This window comes from Carex rostrata, chromosome 3 (assembly GCF_964058835.1).
Source record: "Carex rostrata chromosome 3, lpCarRost1.2, whole genome shotgun sequence".
Taxonomy (NCBI): Eukaryota; Viridiplantae; Streptophyta; class Magnoliopsida; order Poales; family Cyperaceae; genus Carex; species Carex rostrata.
Window position 1 is genome coordinate 11799662 of NC_135920.1, and position 23800 is coordinate 11823461.

At 33.2% G+C, this 23800-nt stretch overlaps 1 protein-coding gene across 1 annotated transcript; it reads right to left on the reverse strand.

Annotated features, from left to right (window-relative positions):
* Window positions 1–7925: 7925 nt before the first annotated feature.
* Window positions 7926–23597, reverse strand: LOC144551859 (calcium-dependent protein kinase 29-like). Its single transcript, XM_078299958.1, has 9 exons — window positions 23277–23597; window positions 22391–22708; window positions 15399–15555; window positions 15132–15284; window positions 14565–14680; window positions 14084–14251; window positions 12599–12726; window positions 8946–9045; window positions 7926–7985 (listed from the first exon to the last, which is right to left on the reverse strand). The coding sequence occupies exons 1-9, from the start codon at window positions 23595–23597 to the stop codon at window positions 7926–7928; spliced, it is 1521 nt and encodes a 506-aa protein (XP_078156084.1).
* Window positions 23598–23800: the final 203 nt, after the last annotated feature.

Consider the following 23800-nt stretch of genomic DNA (forward strand, 5'->3'; position numbering starts at 1 on the left):
GCAACCCAAATTAAAATAGACGTCTCCCTGGTATGTACATAGAACTAACATGTTTTTAAGGTTTTGGAACTGAATACTCTGCCCAGACATGAAATTTTTGCTCCCAGAGTTACTGTCGGTGGATCCGAGATGGATCTCCAGTTCAAAAATTTTAATGTTAACAGTGCTCCGGCTCCATCCGGCAGTGACTGTAGAGGCAGAAAATTCCTGCATCCCGGGGTAGGTGATCTCATTCCGTTTTTAAGTCACAACCCAAATTGAAATAGGCATCTCCCTGTATAGGTATGTACAGAGAACTAACGTGTTTTTAAGGTTTTGGAACCGAATCCTCTGCCCGGACAGAAAATCCTTGCCCCCGAGTTACTGTCGGTGGGTCCGAGGTGAGTTCCCAGTTCAAAAATTTTAATGTTAACAGTGCTCCGGCCCCACCCGGTAGTGACTGTAGAAGCAGAAAATTCATGCATCCCGGGGAGCTGGTGATCTCATTCTGTTTTTAAGTCACAACCCAAATTGAAATGGGCGTCTCCCTATATAGGTATGTACATAGAACTAACGTGTTTTTAAGTTCACCGACCTTCTTGGTAAATTCAAGCTTAAAATCCATCGATTTTAAATGACGAATTCAAACCATTGAAATTCGCATATCTTACTAGTGATGTATTTACATGTGAAAATTTTAAATATTTAAATTAATTCAGTATAAAGTCAAGCAGTTAAAAAACGTTTAAAAAATAAATGTATTAAAATTAATTTATTAACTTTATAATTTTGACCGATTGATTTTATACTAAATTAATTCGAATGTTTGAAATTTTCACATGTAGATGCATCACTCGTAAAGTAGACAGGTTTCAACAGTTCAAATTTGTCATTTAACGCCGATTTGACGGATTTTAAATTTGAGTTCACAGATCTTGGTGAACTTAACAACACCCTAGTTCTACTCGGTATATATGTATATATATTAAACAAAAATAATAGATATGGACGGATCAACAATAAGTTGGTATTAAGATGTTTCAATTTTTTATTTAGAAAAAAAAAAAAAAAACATGTTCATCATCCTTCCTCTCCAATTTACGATAGATTGAGTTCATCAAGTCTTTTGTTTCTCTAGTTCATGCCGAGACTTAGAAATTAAAACTTTTACCAAAATAATATTGCTAATTATATGATAATTTTATTTCACTTTTTCCAGATTTAATTTTCTTTTTGTCCATGGAGAAATATAAATTTTTAAAATTCGGGAAAAAAAAAAGATTTATCAAATAATGGGAATATTTTTTTCCTTCCAGTGCCAACGCAATGGAGAAGAAGCAAGAATAGGGAGCATTATTTTAACTTTTAAGCGTTGAAATTTCAATCCAAAAATCAACCTTCAAAAAAAAAAAAAAATTTCAATCCAAAAACAAAAAAGCGTTGAACTTGGAAGTGTGGTCCCGGTCCCCTTGATTTAAATAAAAAAATGCGGAAATTATACGGCGATCGGCGTCACGGTTTATAAGGTAAAATATTTTATTTATGACAATTATTTGAAAATAATATAGAAAATTGAATAGAGGTTTAGGAAAATTTTGATCTGAAGAAAATCAATCAATGATTGGATTTCTTTAATGATTAGATTTTTTTTAGATACTTTTTTGACAGTGGTTGACGGATTCGCATGAAATTAAATGTTTAAAAGCCGAATTTCTTGTGCAATATTGTGAGTAATCATGTAGCATGGTGTTGCAAGTATGAATTAAAATCTCCATACAATCTTTTCCCTTTATTATTTTTAAATAATTTCTATAGATAACTCTTTTGTCATCGCAACTGCGAATTTTGTTAGCTGGTTGCGTGGAGATTTAAAATAAATTTTATTTCATTTTAGAATCTTTTACAGAGAATGATTTTTTTTTTGTGAGAGAAATATGTTGTCATGCTAATTTCTTGTTGCATTGGAAATTTGGAACTAAAGTTTTATGTCTACTTGATCGATGACGAGAGTACCAAACACCTAATTCAAATATCAATATTTAATTAACATTTGCATATTTTAGCACTAAAGGTTGATTTTTCTGTCCTTTGCTGCTTTCAAAGGTTAATGAAATACATCATGCTGCTTGTCAACTTAAATTGTTTAGAGATTTATTAAATTGTCTATTTCAAGGTTATAAATAGCATTGAAAGAACAAACAGCAAGGCAGGGGCGGACCGAGAGTAGAAGAGGGGGGCAGCCGCCTTCCTCTTAATTTTGAACTTCAGTGATGATTTATCGGTACCGATTGACTTTATCTTTCTCTGAGTGTTTGATTTGTAATTCGGGTTAAATTTAGTATTCAAATCAAAATAAATTTCTTGAATTATGATTGGTAATTAGAATTATAAATTAAAGCATCAGAAATTATAAGTTGAAGCATTTAAAAATATAAGTCAAAGTATTATTTTTTTTATCGAGTACTCAATTAATCCAATTATCTTCCCTGACGAAAATCCTGGATCCCTCCGGAAAGGCGTTTGTTTTATATTCTTTATTTTAATTTTAGAAGACAAACCAAACATATATTTGTTCAACGTTTAATTAACTTGATTCCTGTCAGCAGAAAATTGGTATAATAAAATCAAGCTTACCAAGAAAGAACAAAATCATAAAAAAAGATGATCATAAACATATAAAACAAAAATTAACATTATGTATCATTTTTTTTTTCATAATCTAAAAAAGATGAACACATCAACAAGCAATGTGAGACTTCGTACTTAGTAAAAATACTAGTATTGTGTCTGTACGCTTTAACGGAGACATATTATAAAAGAACAAAAAAGATCTCATAAAATATGACATTTTCATGAAAATATTTATTCTAAATGACATATATGTTATATATTTTTTTCTTTTTGACATATTTTCATAAAAAATCTTATACATAAAAATATTTTAAATGATAAATAACATTCCTTAGATGATATAAAGAAATGGAAAGAAACGAAGACATCAATCAATTATCAATCAAATAAAGTAAAAAAAAAATCTTAAATGACATTTAAAAAATGGAAAGAAATCAGGACCAATTAAAAAGATGATACAATTTGCATGTAGCGAGTGCGTATCTAAATAAATTTAGACTTCTACACGTAAAAGAGCATAAAAAAGATTCATAAAATCAGAATATTTGATCGAAAAATTGATATTCAATATGAAATTTCATTTTTTAATTAAAGTCGTTGATGGATTAGAACATCTACATACTTAATAAGAATGAAAATATTAAAAATATCCGAACTCCGAGCTCGTTATCGAGCCTTGATCAATAAGTATTAATCATCCGAGCAATTAAAAAAAAATATGCTTAAACAAAAGCTCATACTTCGCAAAAATGAATTTTAAGGTTAAATTCACAAATTATTTGACATATTTAATCTTTTTTCCTGATAATACTTCTTTTTGTCCGTGAAGAAATATAAACACTCAAAATTTTAAAGCAAAGTGGCGCCCCTGAAAAAATATAAACATTCAAAATTTTAAAACAAAGTATTGATCTTGCATAATGATTTTTTCTCCTACAGTCGTTATTGTTATGGATAGAAGCAAGAATAGCAGGCCTAAAAACTTGAATATCTCTATTCTATTATTAAGCACGTTGGGTGTCCGATCCGCCAACGACTACGATTGAGAGATAAAACTTCGGATTTGATCTCAGCTCTCCAATTACATATTTTGTCTTCTTTTGATTAAATGCATCTGTTTTATGTATAGAAGTCTAAATTTGTTTTATGTGTAGAAGTCTAAATTTAGTTAAAAACACATCCACCACATATGCTGTCACACGATACGTTACAATTAAAATTGAATAAATTCTGAAATTTAGCGATATATTTATCCGTTTCCTTATTTTTTTTGTTTCCATATTTCTTATCTTCAATTGAGAAGACTCCACCTTCCATTTTCTTATTTATTGTTTTCTTACTTCTTCGTTTCTATATGGATCACAATGAAAATCATTTTTTTTATTTCCTTATTTCTCTTTCTTTGTTTCTATACATATTGGTGTGGACAATTTAGAATATATCAATGTGTGTGTGTTCTAAATTGGAAACAAAGAAGAGTATAAATTGGAATGTGTGTGTGTGTATATATATCCTATACATACACACGATAACACTTTTTATTTATGTTTTTTGATATCATATTATATGTTGATATTGAATTGTTGTATGATATTTGATATTAGATTCGAATCGAGCTATTATTTGATATTATTGGTACTTAAAAATAAAAAATCATCACATCATCAAATTGTTATCAGAGATCACGATTAAAGTTAAGTAAAAATACAGAATTATATAAATTTTCTATTAACATGTATTTTAATTTTTAGATAATTATTATTTTCATTGATATATTTGTTTCTTATAATATGTCCCCGTTGCAACACACGGGTATGATACTAGTAGATAAATGAAGTGGATAATTCTCGGATTCTGATTCAACTATTTATTAGAGAAGGGATCAAGTTACAACAATTTTTGAGTTACAACAACTATTTTCTACATTTTCAAAGTCCAAATCGTCGATCCAAACCGTTAGATGTGATCTCTACAATAAAATGTACTTGAAGACAAAATTTTACATTTTTTGGAATTTTTTTACTATTTATTAAGATGGGTACAAAAACTAGTCAAATTCATACCATTGAATTTTGTACCCATCTTAATAAATAGTAAAAAAATTCCAAAAAATGTAAAATTTGGTCCCCAAGCACATTTTATTGTAGATATCACATTTAACGATTTGGACTTTGAAAATGTAAAAAAATGCTTGTTGTAACTTGTTGTAACTCAAAAATTGTTGTAACTTGATCCCTCCTCTATTTATTATTATATATTCATAAAGATGATGGTTCAAATGCCTCCACTTTTTGTGCCTCCATTATGCCTCCATTTTTTTAAATTTTAATAACTCAAAATTTGAAACTTAAAAGTTAAAATAAAACCGTTGGATATGATCTACATCATTCTATCTATGCACATGTAAAATATTACGACATTTCAACTTTGCTTTGGTTGTCATCAAGAGATTGTAAAAAAATGTTATAATGTGGATAATTTCTAGACGTTGATTTTTCAACTTATTAATTCACATAAAAACAAAATTGAAATGTGATAATATTTTATGAGCATATAGAAAAAATAACATAAATCACATTTAGTGGTTTTATTTTGATATTTATAATTTAAATTTTGAGTTATTGAAGTTTTTAAAAATAGAGGTATGATAGAGACACAAAAAATGGAGCATTTGAACCCTTCTCATTCATAAAACCGAAAATTTTAAAACTACCATTTTTTCAAAAATGATAAACCAAAAGACCACGATTCTATGAAATTTCGAAAAATAGTATGGTCGCATCCCCTATGTGCGGCCACCCTTTTTTTTTTCTTTAGGTTGAACTACCGCTCGAGAAGGCAAAAAAAAAAAAAAAAAAGTGAGAAAAATGGCCGCATTTTCTAGATGCGGCCATGCTATTTTTTGAAATTTCACAGAATTCTAGTCTTTTGATTTATTATTTTTGAGAAAATGATATTTTTAAAAATTTCGGTTCATAAAACATTTGAATTCAGCTTCAGATAAATTTTTTACCCATAAACGGAACGAATATGTGATTGTATATATCTATTCAAAAAACTGAAATTCTTGAACTCTCTAGCCCAAGATTCCTATATAAAAATTTCAATCTCATTTAAATATCCAATGTGGGACTAAATCACACAATTCTGGACCGTTCTTCGCTGGCATAGTGCTGCCTTCACTTTTTTTTTTCTATACCTCTTTTGTTCTCTTCTCCATTTCGAACACCTCCATTTTTGTATCTGAACTCCTTATTTTCTCCGATTCCCACACATTTCATACTCTTTTTTTTGTCTTAATTTTCTTAATAAGCATTTATATTTTTAAGTTTATAGCTCCATTATCCAATAATTATTCGTTTCGTATTTATATTCATGAATTATTTACTTCATATCTGTTTAAGACAAATTTAATTTTAAACTTTAACATTTATTTACTATTTACATTTGTATTTGTGTCCACTCATTAAAAAATAAATACAAATTTAACATTAACATTATCCGGTCCTTATTTGTTCTGATTACAATCCTAAATAATATATAGGAAGGTTTGGTTCCAATTCCATTGAACCTTCCAACTAAACTATATATTTTAATAAAAATGCTGAAACTATACGGCGTAAGCACGTTCTTCTTTACCTGCTATTTTTTATTTTTTTTATTTTGCTTGGCTTGCTTCGTGTAATTGTGCACCTTTTATAATTTTGATGGTTGCGTGGAGCTTTTGATGAAGAGCTCTATTTTTTTTTTTTTTTTGGAAAATTTGCCAGAGTAGCTGCTCTAAAGCTGTGCTCCAGTAAAGAAGAAGAGATCTTCATTAAAAGAAAGACAAGTGGAGGAGAAGAGCGACCAAATCGTAATCAGTTCGGACTTCATTACCTGCTCCAAAAGCGGGGAATCGTAGAGGGAGCGGAAGGGAATTGATACTGTTCGGAGGTGATGACGGTGTGTATTTCGTTGAGATTTGTTAATTACTCCCAAATTAGAGTGTATGAAATATTGTTTGGAGGTGACGATGCGCTGATTAATTACCTTCCTTCTTGTTCCTTTCTCTTCCTCTCTGCACACTGTTTTTGGAGCACAGCCTTAAGGAACATGCTAAATTTTTTTTTTTTTGCCCAAAGTCAAGAACACGACCTCCTCTCATGGAATCCGGATTTTCTATTACAAAATTTAGATTCCATGGAATTTTAATATTACTAAACAACATATCCTTGACTTTGTAATAATAGATACCAATAGTTCAAATTCTGTACCGCTTCTTTGTTACATAACATAGGTAGCAAGTTAAATGTCATTGGAAAATAATAAATTGGCGCATTATTGGGGCCAGTTACGCTATATATATATATGGAGGTATTTGATTGAGACCTAAACCATGAATTATTTAGGCATCAATTATTTCACTAAATATTTCTTCTTTTCTCTCTCCTCTCCTAATTTTTTTTTTTTCGTGCAATTCGCTTCCCTCTCCCAGCTAACTTCTCTTTGCCCAAGCCTTTCTCCATCCCCTACTTCCCCCTCCCCTCTTACGCACCTCTGCCTCTGTTACTGCCTTTTGTTTCGGTTTAGTTGAAATATATATATATAATGCAATAGTTTCGGTTTACTTGGCTCTCATCGAGACATCGAGGAGCTTTGTATATGTAGTAATTATCCAGCTAGACTGAAGAGCATCTTAGTGACCTCAGCAATGAAAATAATATTTTTTTGCCAAATCCTACCGAGTTACCTGCTCGCATTGTGGTTCATTGCCTGATATGCATTAATTCTTCCAGTCTCTCTTTCAAGGTTTTCGGAAACGTCTACCATTGTTGAGCCTCTTAGGCTGTTCAATTTACTTAACAACATATATAAGAAACAGTATCAATCTCCAACTAGGCCATTATAGGCTACTTCTCAGGGAGGTTTTACAACACGATCGATGACACTGATTCTGACAGATCTGTTGGGAAGAAGCTCCATAACGGTTTGAATGAGATGACTAAACAATTTGAGGAGAAGTTTGGATTAAGGTACTGGAGAGTGGAGAGCTGATGCAATGTACCAGGGAGAAGCACCAACTCCTTTGACAACTGTGCCTGTAGAATTTGACAGTGGCCTTAATGGCGATGCTCCATTGAAATCTTGTAATGGCTTCCTGTCTCTTCCTCCTCTAAGGGTTATATATAGAGGTAAAATATTTTCTAACAATTGCTGGGATCGTTAAGCATTTTACCGAACAATTAAATTTTACGTGTACCTGTGCCCTTGATATTTTAGTTCATTATTCAAATGCTTGATATTTACAGTAAGAGGTATCTTCTTGGCTGAAGTCAGGTATGAATTCCTTTTCTCATCATGGCGACAAACTCATCATAGTTAATTTTCCCATCCTACAATCAAACGCAACAAATTAAGGTTAACAATATTTCTTTGAAAAAAATAAATAGTGGAAAATAATTCTTTTTTGTTAGTCTTTTGGTGCAATAATTAATTAAGAAAAATTATTTATGCAACATCAACATCGGTGTATTCATTAATAAAATTTTGAGAAATGGCACAATCCAATTAGTTTACTATTAACAGAAACTTTTTGCTGGATCTTAGTCATAACGAAACTTTTGTACGTGTAAAATTACAACTATACTAAATGAATATCGGATTTGAGAATACTCTTCCTATTTAATTTTCTCTCTACTTTTTTTTTCCCTATTTTTTGTTTCTCTTTACCAGGTGGTGATATTAATTGTAGTTAGTGTTGTAAATAACGGTATGCGGTCAAACGATTAATAAAAAAAATATAATCGAGATTATTGTCAAACGATTAATTGAAAATAATCGAGAATAATTAGTCATAATTGGAAATAAGTGGCCGATTAGTCGAGAAAATCCATAACGGTTTAATCACAGCCAACGACTAATTGACCGATTAATCGGCCTAAAGAGATGTTTTTACAACACTGATTGTAATGGAAAAGCAAACTTTCCGCCTTTAAATATCCATAAAAAAAAACCCCTTCGAATTTTGACCATGTGATTTCTTTCACACATTGAACATTATCTTTAGCCATTAGATCAAAGATTGGTTCTTATAACACTACAAATTTTTATTGGATCTCTTCTAAATTTAACCAAAAAAAATGTTTTCTAAATTAAAGGCATATCCACTTTTATAACATCATTCTAGTTCGATTTATTACTGTAAATTATTTACGCTGTAAATTATCTCAGTTATTTTTTTATGACACCCAACAAAACATAATATATCAATTCCCCTTCTTAAAAAAATGTATTATAGTTTCCAAAATAAAAAAAAAAGATCAAGGAAGAAGAGGAAAAAAAAAAATCTGTACCTTATCAATATCTACTTCGTTGAGCACATCATCTATGATTGCATCATCACCCATTCCATACTCGCTCATGGCTTGCTGTAGTTCATCTTTTGTGATAAACCTAATTCACATATATTGTATTAATATCGCATATATATTGGGGTGGCAACGAATCGAACCAAACCGAACTTACCCTAGGTTTGAGTTTGGTTTGAATTAATTTCGAACCGAACCTGGTTTGATTCATTTCGAACCGAACCCATTTCGAATCGAATTAATTGCGAACTACACATTTTTCGAATTGAACCCAAATCGAATCACGAACTAAATTATTTTTTAGCTGCCCTAGTTATACCGGTAGTTTATACATTAATTTTTTCTCGCGGGACAAAATTCACATGGCTTCCTTTTACCGGTATGAACTATGAAATAAATGTTTTTAAGTTGAAAAAATTGTTCATGAAAAAAATACACCAGAGACGGCTTTCCTGGTATGAACTATGAGAGACGACCGAAGAGAGAGGAGAGACAGTCATCTAGGCCGGAGAGAGGAGTGACAGCCGGAGAGACAGTTAGTCGCCGAGAGCGTCGGCTAGATTTTAGAGCTAGAGGGAGAGTGAGTTAGGGAGAGGTGGAGAGAGAACTAGGTTATTGAGATTTGAGAGCGAGGGAGTGTCGGCTAAGTTAAATTATGACTCTCTATCTTGGATTTTAATTTCATCAGGTAAATGGACGACCGATGTTATTATGAGATTCGAACCATAAAAGTAACTGAGCCTATTTCGATCGAACCAGGCTAGGTTTGAGTTTGGTTTGAATTAATTTCGAACCGAACCTGGTTTGGTTCGTTTCAATTCGAACCCATTTCGAATCGAATTAAACTCGAATCAAACCCGAATCGAATCACGAACTACGAATTTTTTTGCCAGCCCTACATATATACAGTGTTTTAAAAATTGGTTCTTATAAGGTATTTGGAAAGCCATCGCATATACGGTATGCGGCCGCATATACGGATTTTTATTCGAATTTATATATGCAGATTTTAAAATAAAAATTCATATTAATTTGTATACAAAGAAAGTATTTACGATTAACTTTATATGTTAAACTGGTGATGATGTTAAACTGGTGATGAAATGTTAAAATGTCGATCCTCATCTCATTCTAAATGAAATACTAAAATATTCATATATTGATCTCAATTCGGCCGAATATTCAAAACCGTATATTGGACCGAATACTTATTTTCTATTCGGATTTCAATTGAATACGAATATTCGCCCGAATAGACCGATTTTTAAAACACTGCATATATATATTAATATTGAACGAAAGAGACATCCTCCGATTTTTTTATTTATATCCAAAAAAAATATAAATTTAAAAAACTAACTAAACCGCTTGTTTTTTTCGAAAACTACCCAAACCGGAAAAAAATTTTCCGGTTTCAATACCAATTTCCGGAAATTTTTTTTCCGGAAATTGGATCCTAAATCCGGATAATTTTTTTCGGATTTAGGATTTTTTTTTTCTTTTTTTTCCTAAATCCGGAATAATTTTTTCCGGATTTAGGATTTTTTTTTTAGGAAATTTTATTTTTAAGGAAATTTTATTTTTCGGATATTTTTTTTTCATTTTTCAGATTTTATTTATAATTTATTTATTTTTTGTATTGAAGTATTACAAATATTTAATATATTTTTAAAAAAATAGATGGAATACTATATAATTTGATTTATTCGAAAGACTGCTACAAATAATCCGGATCAACATTTTTCATGCCGGATTTTTTATGACCGTAAGAAAAATTAATATAATATAATATATGTATATGTATATGTATATGTATAGGTATATATAATATGATATATGTATATGTATATATAATATAATATATGTATATATATGTATATATAATATAATATATGTATATATATGTATATATAATATAATATATATGTTAAAATGTGCTTGCATATCAAATTTTTATATTTTTGAATTTTTTTACTATTTATTAAGTATTTAACAAAATCGCTATATTCAGACCATTGAATTTTTGTACCCATCTTAATAAATAGTAAAAAAATTTAGAAAAATGTAAAATTTGATCTGCAAGCACATTTTAAAATATCCATCATGTTGAATGGTTTGGATCGACTGTTTGGACTTTGAAAACTTTGAAAACTTTGAAAATACCGATCGTTGAATGCCTACCGTTGAACGAGGGTTCCAATGCCTCATTTTTTTTATACCTCATCATACCTCATATTTTATATCTTCATTTTCTTCATATTCAAAGTCTAAATTGTCAATCCGAACCGTTCAACATGATATCCATATTAAAATATGGTTAGGGATGAAATTTTTTTACTATTTTTTAAGATGGGTAGAAAATCACTGTTTTTTGAACGGTTCGGATCGAATAAAAATTTTTGGTGAACAGTTCGGGTTGAATAAAATTTTTAACATATATATTATATTATATATACATATATATACATATATTATATTATATATACATATACATATATTATATTACATATATTATATTATATATACATATACATATATTATATTACATATACATATACATATATTATATTACATATACATATATACATATATTATATTATATTATTTTTTTTTACGGCCGTAAAAAATTCGGCATGAAAAATGTTGATCCGGATTATTTGTAGCAGTCTTTCGAATAAATCAAATTATATAGTATTCCATCTATTTTTTAAAAAATATATTAAATATTTGTAATACTTCAATACAAAAAATAAATAAATTATAAATAAAAACTGAAAAATGAAAAAAAAGAATCCGAAAAAAAAATTCCTAAAAAAAAAAAAATCCTAAATCTGGAAAAAATTATTCCGGATTTATGATCCAATTTCCGGAAAATTTTTTTTCCGGAAATTGGTATTGAAACCGAAATTTTTTTTTCCGGTTTGGTTAGTTTTTTAAATTTATATATTTTTTTGGATATAAATAAAAAAATCGGGACATCCTTTGTGATAACCAGATAATGTTTATTATAGGAGAGATGTATTAACAAAAATGTTTGGTGGTTTGATGTTAATGTTGGGGGCTTGTGTAAAATACAGGCCTTTTGATATCTAATAAAGACTGGGCTTTCGTTATAAGAATATATATTTTTCAACTACCTTTTATGTGGGTTTTTTTTTTTTTTTTCTCATAACAATGGATGTTTCATTCAAGCCGATATATTTTATGTGGTTTTCTGTTAGAGGGAATATATATCTTTCAAATACTTCCGAAGTATGTATGTTTTAATTTTTCCTTTTTATAATATCATATTTACTCTTCTCACAAAATTTATCCAATTAATTATCTTTTCTAATATAACTCATTTTATATTTATAAAATTCCCATATTACATTTTATTAAAAAAAATAGATATCATGTGTAAGAAATGTTGAATTTTCTAATTTGCTGGTTTGTGAGAACAAATGATTCATTTCTAAATTTTTGAGGAACAACCATGAAACTGCACCAAAAATGTTTTAACCGGCGAGTTCTTATTTCTATTTTTCAAAGGTCAGTTTTTGGATTTGTGAAAAAAAATGCATTTGCGTTGGATATTGAATTGGATTGAATTATGAGATGTAATGTGCAATATATAAGAAAGTTTAAGAGATACATACCCACTATTATCCTTGTCAAAGTGTTTAAATGCCTTAACCAAGTTTTCTTCCTTCTCCAGCTTATGGCGATGCATCATGGCTGTGGTGAACTCGAGGTAATCTATGGTCCCGCTATTGTCCACGTCAGCCTATATACAATCAACCAAGTAATAATAGATAAACAAAATTTAACAATCAGAGGAAATGAGGTAATTAATTAATCTGGACATTATGTTATCAAAATGGTTCCTAATCTTTCATAAGCTTTCTAATTAAATCCATATCGTTTGTTTTGTTATTTATATTGATCACTTTATTTATTAGTGTCACAATATGGGTTGGTATTATTCATTTCTTTAATTTTTGTTTCTCGATACAATACAAATGATCACTTATTTCTCTCGATACTCGTCAGTATCGTGGATAACTCTACTTATTTATAAAAAAAATAAAAGACAAACATTTTAAGTACCTTAGATTGATAGAGAAACAAGCTTAGAGGTCCTTGGTAACTTGGTACCATTCAATATGCAGATAAATTAGTTACCGGTACTGATCTGATTGATTATTTTATTCAGTCTGTATTTTATGTTTCCCATTGATTACTATGGTATTTAGTTTGTTGGCTTTATTATTCACTTTGATTGCTTTACTTCATTATTTATGTTGTATGATTTATTTTTACATTGCTTGCTTCATTGTTCACATTGATAGCTTTTATTATGCAGTTTGACAATATTGTTTTTCCTGCAAACGATCACTAGAGCAATTATACTTTTGATTTGGAGAAATTCTATTTTTGATTATAAACTTTGACTAAGTAGCTAGAAATTTCATTCCACTCATTACTTGTTAGTATTGTGGGTAATTTTACTTATTTAAAAAAAAAAATGAAAGATACACATTTAGAGTAAGTATTCTAAATTGAAAAAGAAACAACTTTAAAGTGAAACTTGTTACTGGTATGGATATAATTGCTGTGTTTGATTATCCATTCTGTATTTTATGTTTCACATTGATTGCTTTGTACATTATTCATCTTGTTAACTTCATAATTCATATTGATTGTTTTGTTTCATTATTCATGTTGGATAGTTTATTATTCACACTATTTCCTTCGTTATTTACATTGATTGCATTGGTGTTGAGAATGCATAAACAAATGTGTGACCGGCTAAATAAATGTGGTACGGTGATGGTATAACTATAAGTAGTGTGATTTGTGTATATCAAGCCCTTTCTATAACTATATATGAACTGCTGGGAATTTTTATAGGATAGGAACATTAATGGAGTTTACTGTAGGATACATAACTAGTGAATAAAAAATCATGAATCATGACCTTTTTTGAAACAATCACATTGTTTTCTGAAATAATCCTTATCAGTAATAAATAGAACAAAAGATGCCCCCATACATTTTGTAAGGACAAAATTAGTATTGATTTCATGAAGGATTGCCAGCATAATTTACTTAATTTCTAAACCAATATAATGATTACTTACAGCTTCTAGAAGTTGCTGCACTTCAACATCTGTTACTGTTGATCCAAGTCTTTTCAAACCAGTTTTTAACTCTTCAAAGGTGATAGTACCACTTCTATCAGTATCCATGCTGCTAAACATATGCTTCAATCCTTTTACATCCTCTTCAGATAAATTTTCAGCTATAACCTTTAAAAGTGAAAATATTATCATTAATTATAGATACCCATTTGAAAATTGTATAAATTTTGAACTTTGTTGAATGAAAGCCTTAAGCAAGTATTTGTTGAACTCTGTTGAATTTGTTTACTGTAAGCCCTACTTACATAGCTGTAGATATTAAGCAAGTATTTGTTGTCATTTTCTATGTCACCTGATTCACAATATAATAACCTGAGTTGATGAATTATAATGTAAGTACTGGTATTCAGCATAGGATTTTTACTTGACTAAAGATTCCAGGGTTGAATCAGATTAATTAATTGGGTTAAAAAATTAAGACCTTGAGTGCTAATTTCTTAAGCTTGTTCATTGACCTAAATTGCTTCATTCTAAGAAGGACAGCACTATCGAGAGGTTTGTCAGTTGCTAGACCGCCTTCCTTGAGCCATGGATGCTCTTTACATATATGTTGGAGATGATTAGAACAATATACATTAATTAGAGACTTTGTTAACTGTTATATCAGTAATACTATAACCTGAACATATGCAGTTTGACGAGTCTGGTAACGCCACATATGACATTTCAATTGGCGGGTACCAGAAATTAGTTGACTGTTGAATTGTATAGCTTGTGTTGGTATATAATGGTACATAATGGTATGGATAATGATTGGTCTAGTACTTCAACAGGCTAGCTTCTCAAGACATATTAAGTTATTTTCATAATCATTTTTATATAATTAAGTATAAAGGAAAAATTTATGAGTGTCCTACACAAAGCATTACTTTAATTGTTCTTTAGGTTGGGTTGACATAGTGTTGTGATTGACCTGAACTGTAGGAAAATAAATTAAATGTTCTAGGTTGGTTCATTGTAAGAGCATTGTAAATTCTGAAATAGTTACCAAGTGCATCAGCAGCGGTTATTCGTTTTTTAGGATCTTTTGTGAGCATCTTTCTTACGAGATCTTTTGCACTTTCAGAGATAGAAGGCCACGGTTCTGATTCTAGGTCGATATCTCCATGTAATATGGCATCAAAAATTCCCTTCTCAGTTTCTGTTACATTACAATTGGCATTAAATATTATATCAAATAATTTACTTCAGTAGTACAAGTTTGTGTGATCTAGTAATTAATTGTATCTAGCAATTAATTGTACTTTGGGTTCACCTCTATTGCTTTCTGTACTGAAAATTGGGATGTAAAACGAGTAAATATTTTGACAGAGAAGTTTTTGATTCATGCAGCGTTGTTTTAACTCTATTGTCCATGCACTGCTTGAATTAAATGAAGCTGCTATGTCAAAATCTTCACCCATGTAAAACACCTATTTTTGCATAAAACACATACCAAGTTGAGAATAAAATGAAATGGAAGAAGGTCAGCTGTGTACCGGTATTTACCTCTATGGGTACCTAATGTCCAAAATTGTTGCTACCCAAAAATGAATCATTTCATAATCCTCTCCCCGCCCCCCCCCCCCCCCCCCCCCCCCCTCCCGTCATACAGAAAATTTTAGTTAACATGATATACATTGTTCATTGCACGTAGAGAATTTCATTTTCAGAAGTATGTACCAGCACTAACCAGAATGAACCAGATAAAAACATAAGAGTCTAAAATGGTAAATGATAGCGTTCAAGCTATAATTGTTCAAAGACGCGCACACGTTCAACTATAAAATCACAACTGGAGGATACTCTCAACTCACAGCAAGATTAAAGAGGAAATAAACTTAACTCAAAGATAAACTTTTCATCTATTTCATAATTTTCTGTTTCTTACATTATACTAGGGGCTTTATATAGCCTCCTTACAACTCTAGAAAGTTTCTTAGATAATTAATATAACATTAACTAATATTGCTGTTACCAAAATATAATAAAATCTAGAGAAACTCAAAAGACTCTCCTGGACATTCCAGAAGTTGCTACAAGACTCAAGAAAATATTTAAAACTGCTGACTAGATAACTCTTCAATGACCACGTTCTGTTCACACGCATCCATCACCTAGTGGAATCTGGAATCTGAAGAAACCCAAAACATCAAAGTTGTAGCCCATTTCACAAGCTTTCCACAGAAATTTAAATCACTAAATTTGGAGTCCGTATGAGAAAGTTATGCACAAAATACTGGCCTGTTTTGAATCTGTCCAGAAAACTATTTCAGGAATTAATTGCAAATTGACTTGGACCTGGATCTTCCAACTGTGATCTGCTCCAGAACATGCTTCCTTGTTCATGATTACTCACTTGCAAATTTGCCATGATATGATCGCCATCATTCTCCCCCGGTTGAAAAGAACTCGCCCACGAGTTCGGCTCATTTTCGCCATGGTATGGAGTAAGATCCTTCACATTGAATGTGGCTGAAACACCATAATCTCCTGGTAGCTCCACCTTGTATGCATTGTCTCCTATGCGTTGCAGAATTTTAAATGGTCCATCGCCACGATGTTTGAGTTTTGCATGACGACCCGGTGGAAACCTTTCCTTGCTCAAATGCACCCACACAAGATCACCTTCTTTGAAAATTACAGCCCTGCGGTGCTTGTTCGCTTGCCTTTCATACTTCTGATTCTGTTTTTCAATCCTCTTTCTAACTTGTTCATGCAAGTTTTTGATTGCCTTAGCTCGCTCATCTGCATCTGTACTATAACTCTGGTTGACTGGTAATGAAACAAGGTCAAGAGGAGACTTTGGATTGTATCCATACACCACTTCAAATGGGCTTTTACCAGTTGTCTTGCTGCTGGACCTATTGTAAGCAAATTCAGCTTGAGGTAGAACAAGGTCCCATTGGCGTATGTTATCACCCACTAAACTTCTCAACAGATTGCCCAAACTTCGATTCACAATTTCAGTTTGTCCATCTGTCTGAGGATGATATGATGAACTAAACTGCAGCTTTGTTCCCATCTTGCGCCAAAGAGTTCTCCAGAAATGTCCAACAAACTTCGGATCTCTATCAGATGTGATGGTTTTTGGAATGCCATGCAACTTCACTATCTCCTTGAAATAAAGATCTGCTATATTAGTGGCATCCATGGTTTTCGCACAAGGAACAAAGTGTGCCATTTTAGAGAAGCGATCAACCACCACCATGATTGAATCTTTGCTGCGTTGAGTTCGGGGTAGTCCCATAACAAAGTCCATACTCACATCTTCCCAAGGTGCAATAGGTACAGGAAGGGGGGTGTAAAGTCCAGAATTTTGGGATTTGGTTTTCGCTAGATGACAAGTGCGGCACCTCAGAATGTAATGGTTCACATCTCTTATCAATTTTGGCCAATAGAAGCGGTCTTGGAGTAAAGCAACAGTTTTATCTCGCCCGAAATGACCACTTAATCCACCATCATGAACTTCTTTAATAATCTGCCACCGCAAAGAACAATTTGGAATGCACAATCGGTTGCCATAGAAGAGATACTCATCCTTCACCATAAACTCTTTATATGGTCCCTTTGCACATTCAGTTTTCACCTTGCCAAATAACTCATCTTCAGCATACAACTCTTTGATCAATTCAAACCCCGGAACATTTACCTTCATTGTGGATAACAAGGAATGTCGTCTACTTAAAGCATCTGCCACCTGATTTGAAACTCCACTTTTATGTTTGATGTGGAATGTGTAGCCTTGCAGAAATTCCACCCATCTTGCATGCCTCGGCTTGAGCTTGTGCTGTCCATTAATAAATTTCAGTGCCTCGTGATCGGAGTAGAGGATGAACTCCTTGGAAATGAGATAATGTCTCCAATGCCCAAGAGCGCGCACAATTGCATAAAACTCCTTGTCATATGTCGTGTAGTTCTTGCGCGAATCTGAAAGTTTCTCACTAAAGAAGGCAATAGGCCGTCCTTCTTGATTGAGAACTGCACCAATGCCTACACCAGATGCATCGCATTCAAGCTCAAAAATCTTTTCAAAATTGGGCAGAGAAAGGATAGGGGCTGCTGTCATCTTTTCCTTGATGAGCTCAAAGCTGGTTTGAGCTTCCTTTGTCCATTTGAACACACCACCCTTTAAGCACTCGGTGATTGGTGAGACAAGAGTGCTGAAATCACGAATGAACCGGCGATAGAATGAGGCCAGTCCATGAAAGCTCCTTATGTCATGAATGTTGGCTGGAGTTGGCCATGAGAGAATGGCTTCAATCTTGGAAGGATCAACATGAATGCCATCGGCTGAAACCATATAGCCTAGAAACACCAAGCTGTGGGTTAGAAACTCACACTTCTTCAGATTGACGTAGAGTTTCTGTTCAGCCAGCACTTCAAAGACTTGGCGGAGGTGCTCCAAATGCTCTGCTGCACCCGTGCTATACACGAGTATGTCATCAAAATATACCACCACAAATCTGCCAATAAAAGGCTTAAAAACCAAATTCATTAGTCTCATAAAAGTACTAGGAGCATTAGAAAGTCCGAATGGCATCACCAACCACTCAAACAATCCATCACGTGTTTTAAACGCCGTCTTCCATTCATCACCAGGTCTCATACGAATCTGATGGTACCCGCTCCTAAGATCAATCTTTGAAAACACTCTAGCTCCATTTAGTTGATCTAGCATGTCATCAAGACGAGGAATAGGAAAGCGGTACTTGATAGTGATCTTGTTTACCGCTCTACTATCCACACACATGCGAAATGAACCATCTTTCTTTGGCACAAGCAAGGCTGGAACTGCACAAGGACTCATGCTTTCTCGCACCAAACCTTTGCTCAGCAACTCATCTACTTGCCGCTGCAACTCGGCATTTTCTGTTGGGTTCATTCGGTAGGCTGCCTTGTTTGGCAATACTGCACCAGGGACTAGGTCTATGCAATGTTGCACACTTCTCATAGGAGGTAAACCTGCTGGAATTTCATCGGGAACAAGGTTCCGGAACTGTTCAAGTAAAGGCTCCAATAATTCTGGAATTTTCTGGCTTTCCTGCTGAACTTCTTTTACCACCAATGCAAAAGCTAGTTGGGATTCCTCAAAAAGTTCAGCAAATTCAGATTTTGAGAGAATGAAATTGCTGTTCTTAAGGGTTGGTTTTGACATCATGTCCATCTTGGAAGGGCCCAAAATAATTTTAACACCATTCATCTCAAAAGAATATGTATTCTTAAAACCGTCATGATACACCTTTCTATCAAACTGCCAAGGCCTTCCCAAAAGTAAGTGACAAGCATCCATAGGAACTACATCACACCATACCTCATCCCGATACTTTTCACCAATAGAAAAATTTACTAAACAACGCTGGTCAACTTGCACCGATTTACCCTTTTGCAACCAAGAAAGTTTATACGGCTTTGGGTGCTTTTCAGTTTTGAGTGGCAGTTTTTGCACCATAGTTTCAGAAACAACATTCTCACAACTCCCGCTGTCAATGATAACATCACATACCTTTCCATGTGAAGTACATCGCGTATGAAAGATGTTGTTGCGAAGCCATACATCATCTTGAACTGGGCTGGAGTTTAAGGCACGTCTAATCACCAACATCTCACCCGTATCTCCATAAATGACATCCTCATGTTCTGTTGGCTCATCAAAAACGGGTGGAGAATCAAATTCCACATGCTCATCTTCTAGTGGCTCCTCAACAATGGTAAACACCCGCTGATTTGGGCATTCAGACATTATGTGACCGTACCCTTTGCAACGATAGCATTGGACAGTTTTAGATGTGAGTCTAGAAGGTCCAGCCGACACTACCTTTGCTGGAGGTTGAGTCACCTTATTTGCTGTTGGCTTGGCTGTTTGTGAATTGCTTCCCCGGTTAGTTGAATAATCACGGCTGAAAGTTCGGCTACCACCAAAGCTTGCTGATTTTCTGACTTCTTTCTCCTTGAACTGCTTTTCTACTTTTGTAGCAAGCTTAAAGACATCATGATAAGAAATAAAGGGCTGTAGAGTTACCACATCATGAATCTCCTTGCGAAGTCCACGAAGATATCGTGCAATGGTTTGCTCTTCAGGTTCTACAACACCGCACTTTAGCATGAGATGGTCTAACTCTTCAGTGTAATCTGCCACCGTTTTGTCACCTTGAACAAAGCCATGTAGTTGCATAAATGCCTCTTGCAAGTAACCTTCGGGCAGAAACTTCTTCCGCAACTCTTTCACCATTTTCTCCCAAGTTCTAATTTTCTGCTTACCCTCACGGGCTCGCTTCATTTTCAGCTGCTCCCACCAAATAGATGCATGTTTCTTCAATTTGATGGCAACAATTTTCACCTTCTCTTCCTCAGGGATATCTTGGTATTCAAAGACACGTTCAACCGTGTTGAGCCAATCTATGAACTCATCAGGTTGTATACGTCCTTCATACACCGGAATATCCGCCTTTAGATTAAAAGCCCGTCGAACCTGCTGGTTCCTTCGGGTGTGTCGCTGATGGGGAGCCTCTTCATCACTGGACGCCACTGTGTGGTTGTCGTGGAAGGGGTTGTATTCTTCATCATCGTCACGGTATGTTTCGCCATCTGAGCCACGATAGGAGTCATCGCGGTCTCGCCCAGAGGCCTCCACGCGCTCTAGACGCTGCTGGAGTTGTTGGACAACCTGTCTCAACTCATTCACCTCAATGTCTCGCATGTCACGTGTCTCTTGCTCTTGTCGGTTAGTGTTGTTGCGTGTTCTAGGTCGCACCATCTTCAACCTAGAGCTCTGATACCAACTGATAGCGTTCAAGCTATAATTGTTCAAAGACGCGCACACGTTCAACTATAAAATCACAACTGGAGGATACTCTCAACTCACAGCAAGATTAAAGAGGAAATAAACTTAACTCAAAGATAAACTTTTCATCTATTTCATAATTTTCTGTTTCTTACATTATACTAGGGGCTTTATATAGCCTCCTTACAACTCTAGAAAGTTTCTTAGATAATTAATATAACATTAACTAATATTGCTGTTACCAAAATATAATAAAATCTAGAGAAACTCAAAAGACTCTCCTGGACATTCCAGAAGTTGCTACAAGACTCAAGAAAATATTTAAAACTGCTGACTAGATAACTCTTCAATGACCACGTTCTGTTCACACGCATCCATCACCTAGTGGAATCTGGAATCTGAAGAAACCCAAAACATCAAAGTTGTAGCCCATTTCACAAGCTTTCCACAGAAATTTAAATCACTAAATTTGGAGTCCGTATGAGAAAGTTATGCACAAAATACTGGCCTGTTTTGAATCTGTCCAGAAAACTATTTCAGGAATTAATTGCAAATTGACTTGGACCTGGATCTTCCAACTGTGATCTGCTCCAGAACATGCTTCCTTGTTCATGATTACTCACTTGCAAATTTGCCATGATATGATCGCCATCAGTAAATATGTAATTTGCTACAATGTTGTTCAGAATTAAGACATTTTAAGTTTTTAGAAAAAAGCTAAATAATTTGTATAAATCTGAGACCTGCCCAAAATGGAGTTACGCCGGATAAAAGGATGTACAAAATAATCCCGGCGCTCCATACATCGATCTCCTTTCCATAACTCCTTTGTAACACCTCTGGTGCTACATAATATGGACTGCCTACCCGGTCACGGTATATTTTTCCTGCATGGATTACATATTCCAAAAGTTGGATTTACATGTTATAGAAATGTCATGGCCTCTGTAATCTCAAATAAATTATGTTGATCCATTATTATAAAGGAATGTTAAAATCTACATGTGGAAAGACTTACAAGTCAGACATCCATGTTTTTTTTGTCATGATACTTCTAATGCACATCTAAGTATTTTTTGTACATTCAATTTTAAAGTACATCCTAGGTTAAATTTAATGAGAATCTTTGGAAATTCCCTTGTTTATTCAGGGAAGGATATTTTGGTCAATTTAAAATATTAATGAATGAAATAAATAATTTGTATTTATTGTACAGAGTAATTGAAGACTAAAAGAAATGCAGATTATCAATTACGATAAAAAAAATTCCATACAAAAAAGATACTCAAATTGATACTAGTGTTCTAAATGACCTTTTTACCCTTTAAACATCGGCGGCTATTAGGTAAAGATGCATATTAAATTTTATGTACGCAAAATCTTTCATGAGGGCTAGAGGGGATTCAATTCTAAAGAAAAGCATAACTGAGCTGAGAAATCATTTCATCTTTGAATAAAGCTACTATATATCATAATTGGATTACCTTCTTCGATAAAACCGAGAGCCCGAAATCGATCACCTTGATTTCAGCATCCTCATCTTGACTTACAAGCAAAAAGTTCTCGGGCTTTAGGTCGCGATGCATTACACCCATGAAATGGCACACATGCACGACAGTCACAATGTCGCGGCACACTGCTGCTGCCTTCGCCTCCGTGTAGTTTCCCTTGTCTGTTATCCGATCAAACAACTCCCCACCGACACACAACTCCATTACCAGATACACATTTTTACTATCCTCAAAAGCACCTTTGAATTCGACTATGTTTGGCTGACCCGTCAAGTGTTGCATGATCATCACCTTAAAAGTATAAAGTTGATTGTTCTGTTATACAAGACCCGCATTAAGTGATATATAATTAATAATGAGTAAGGCTTGGGTACGGCTTCAAAATTCTATAGATAGCATAAGACTATTCGGGCTACGGCTTCAAAATTCTATTATATAAACTTCAAACTTTGATTTAAGTTGCTCCGTAAGTTGGTTATATAATGAATTTGTAGAATACCAATTTTTACTATTTTTATGATTTATAAAAGATAGCAAAAAATAACTTAAAATATTGATAATTTTCTTTTATTTTTAAGTCATTTTTTTGTCATTTTTCATAAATCATAAAAAATAGTAAAAATTAGTATTATACATTATATAACTAATTTACTGAGCTATTTAGATCAAAATTTGAAATTTATTTGATATGTTTTTTGAAGCCGTAACACGGATGTCCTTATGCTATTCACAATACCCAAGCCTTATTCATTAATAATTTCACCGAATTATATATCTTATGCTCAAAGAGATGTTCCCAGTAGTAACGGTGATTATTTGAATCTATAATTACTCACAAATCATGAGGTCACTAACTCACCTCTCTTCGAAAATCATCTATGTCACCCTCGCTAACGAGCTCTCTCTTAGAAATTGATTTGCATGCATACGTTTTTCCAGTTGCACGCTCGGTGCAAAGATACGTGACCCCAAACTGCCCGCGACCAAGCTCTCGTTCGAGTATAAACAATGTATTCACATCCACCATGGGTTTCTCCAAAACCGTCCCATTTTGTGAGTGACTTTTAGGCAATGACATGGATTTGGGTGAATATCTCGGTTTGATGACAGGTTGAGGAGGAGAAGATGGGGAGGGAGAGGTGATGGGAATGTCATAGACTTTTGTGAAACAGATTCCCATGGAGAGATGATTGAATGGAAAAGAAGAGATCGGTTATGTGGAGAAATAGAAGAGAGAGTTCTGAGTTGTATCTTTTGTGATCAGAATAGGTGTAAAGTATAAATGATAAATTTGTAAAGGAAAGTGATGGGTGAAGAAAAGGATGTAGATTCAAAGCAGGGGCAAAGAGGTCACGCAAAGGGTAGTTAATTAGTACCTATTGA